The 3,039-nt window shown below is 59.7% G+C and overlaps 1 protein-coding gene across 1 annotated transcript; it reads left to right on the top strand.

Annotated features, from left to right (window-relative positions):
* Positions 1 to 1,448: 1,448 nt before the first annotated feature.
* LOC146720082 (uncharacterized) lies at positions 1,449 to 1,970 on the top strand. The gene has a single exon (XM_085489071.1). It carries the CDS (start codon positions 1,449 to 1,451, stop codon positions 1,968 to 1,970), a length of 522 nt encoding a protein of 173 aa, XP_085345197.1.
* The last annotated feature ends 1,069 nt before the right edge of the window (positions 1,971 to 3,039 follow it).

Here is a 3,039-nt window from a genome sequence, read left to right as displayed (position 1 = left end):
AGCGCGCCTCCGCCTTAACCCACAGAAGTGCCACTTCTGTTGCAGCCGTCTCAAATATTTGGGGCATATAGTGGACAAAGACGGCATTCGAACTGACCCAGACAAGGTCAGCGCGGTAGCCGCGTGGACGACCCCGACAACCGTACGTCAAGTGCGCCAATTCCTCGGCGTCGCCTTCTGGTACCGCCGTTTTGTACCAGACTTCTCCACCACCGCCGCACCGTTGACACGCTTGACCCAAAAAAGAGCACGTTTTGCGTGGGGACCAGAAGAAGAAAAGGCTTTCGACGAGCTGAAGCGGGCGCTCACCACCGCACCAGTTCTTGCTTGTCCCGATTTCAGCCGACCATTCACCCTCCAGACCGACGCCAGCACGTGTGGGCTAGGTGCCGTGCTCACCCAAGAACTATCCGAAGGCGAACGCGTCATTGCCTACGCCAGCCGTACACTAAATAGCGCAGAAAGGAACTACAGCGCTACAGAGCTAGAATGTCTGGCGGTAGTGTGGGGAATCCGTCGAATGCGCGACTATCTGGAGGGTTATCACTTCACGGTTGTCACCGATCACCAGTCGCTTCGATGGCTGCAGAGACTGGAAGCTCCCACCGGTCGCCTAGGGAGATGGGTATTCGAGCTTCAGCAGTACGACTATGACATCCGGTATCGTAAAGGAAAACTGAACATCGTGGCCGACGCTCTCTCTCGTCAACCCGAGGCCTGTGTCATACAAGCCGCTCCAGACTGTCAATGGTACCGCCGCCTTTATCACCAGGTACAACAACACCCGGCCGAACATGCGGACTACCGCATCCAGAACCGACAGTTGCATCGACACATCCTGCATGATCTCAACTTCCACGACTCGCCAAGCGAGGAGCAATGGAAACAGTGCGTCCCGAAACCCCAGCGCGCGGAAATACTGCACCGACTGCATGACGACCCGACCGCCGGACACTTTGGCATTGCGAAGACCATCGCACGAGTAGCGCGCTTATATTATTGGCCAGGAATGTTCCGCGACGTCACTCGATACGTCCGTGACTGCCGAAACTGCGCCACCCACAAGGCCGCACAAACCTTGCCGGCCGGGAAACTTCGAGCCACCAACGTCACGCACCCGTGGCAACAGGTCTCCATTGATCTGGTCGGACCATTGCCACGATCGACCAGTGGCCATACCTGGCTGCTGACCATGCAGGATCGATTCTCCAAATGGATAGAGATGACGCCGCTCCGCCAAGCCACCGCCGCCAACGTCACACGAGAAGTAGCTGGACGTATTATATATCGTCACGGCTGCCCGGACACCATCGTCTGATAACGGGACTCAGTTGAGATCGCACCAGCTCGAGGGATTACTACGATCCTTCGGGATCAAGCATAGAACCGCCCCCGCCTACGCACCGCAGTGCAACCCGGTCGAGCGAGCCAACCGCACCATAAAGACCATGGTGGCGCAATATGTGGAAGGCCGACATCGCCGTTGGGATGAACACATTCCCCAGCTCCAGTTCGCTTTCAATACCGCACGACAAGAATCCACGGGATACACCCCGGCCTTTCTGATGTACGGCCGGGAGTTACAATCACCGCATCCCGACGACCGCCGCCCGGCAACGACCAGCAACGCTCCTGAAACAGTTCGACGTCGACTCGAAGACGCCTACGAAATTGTCAGAATCAACCTGGCCCGCGCCTTCCAACATCAACAGCGAAACTACGATTTACGTCGACGCGACTGGCGTCCACAAGTTGGAGACCGAGTATGGAAAAAGGAGCACCCGTTATCGAACAAAGAGCGCGGCTTTAATGCCAAACTAGCACCAAGATTTGGTGGCCCGTTGACGATCAGACGCATCATCTCCCCCGTCATCGTGGACCTGAAGGACGACCGAGGTCGATGGCATCGGCACGTCCACGTGAGGGACTTGAAATCCGCCTCCGAACCGCGTCCTGCGACCGAACCCTAGTCCGATACCCGAGCAACGCGCGCCGATTAACGCCGCCGGTCAACCGTTAGGCATGTTCGCGGTTTCGAATCAAAATACGTGGAGCGGCACTCTTCATGGTCCGCGTCTTGTCGAAAATCTTTGGCCGAATACCGGGAACGACATTCTTCATGGTCCGCGCTTTGCCACCCGGTCCCGAACCGAGAGCGGCACTCTTCATGGTCCGCGCTTTGCCACCCGGTCCCGCACCGGGAGCGGCACTCTTCATGATCCGCGTCCAGATCACCGAGGGGTATAAAGAACGGGCACCCTTGGGTCGGAAACTCATCCCGTCACGATGGAAACACCAAACGAAGAAGCAAACCAGCGCTCAAAAAAAAAAAAAAAAAAAAATCCGTCCGTTTCCGGACGAAATCTGCCCGTTTCCGGGCGAACCACCCGGCCAGTACCGGGAATAGGGACCCGCATCCAGCGGTCCGACGCCGAGCAGCGACGTCGGAACTTGGTGCTCTTGGAGGCACCTCCGCCTCCCCCGGGCAGACGCCGACCTATCCCGGTGAACACCCGGCATCGACGACCACCGGTCCTCTCCGACTCCCCGGCCTCCACCGTCGCCGGCGTCACCAGGCCCACGACGACACCGGCCAGCGCACGCCAGCCCGCTCGACCATCCGCGAACCGATCGGTTCCCTCAACCGGCACCCGCCGACACACGCCATCCGCTGTTGCACCCGCCAGCCACCACGCGCCAGTCAGCGACGCCTGACGAAGCGGACCAGCCAGCGCATCGCGCCAACACAGGCCAACAGGTGCGATCCCTTGTCGCGCCACCAGCCAGGGAGCCACCCCAACCGGCACCACGCCGACCTCCAACCGGCCAGGCCCCACCAGTGCCAGCACCACGCCCGGGACCGCCACGACCCATCCAGGTCACTCTGGGGGATGGCCAAACCGTCGACATACCGTACCACGCCGCCACCATCTCACGGCCGGTATAAGGTACGCACCCCGACGGGCCGGTGGATCATCAGATTCGACCGACGAGGAAGACCGCGAACGATCCGTCGAATAGCCACCCCCCCCTAGAAAA

This window comes from Nylanderia fulva, unplaced genomic scaffold (genome assembly GCF_048542155.1).
Source record: "Nylanderia fulva isolate GAGA-0341 unplaced genomic scaffold, ASM4854215v1 Scaffold783, whole genome shotgun sequence".
NCBI classification, from domain to species: Eukaryota; Metazoa; Arthropoda; class Insecta; order Hymenoptera; family Formicidae; genus Nylanderia; species Nylanderia fulva.
The sequence above is the reverse complement of the archived record's forward strand: the minus strand, read 5'-3'. Positions and strand labels throughout refer to the sequence as shown.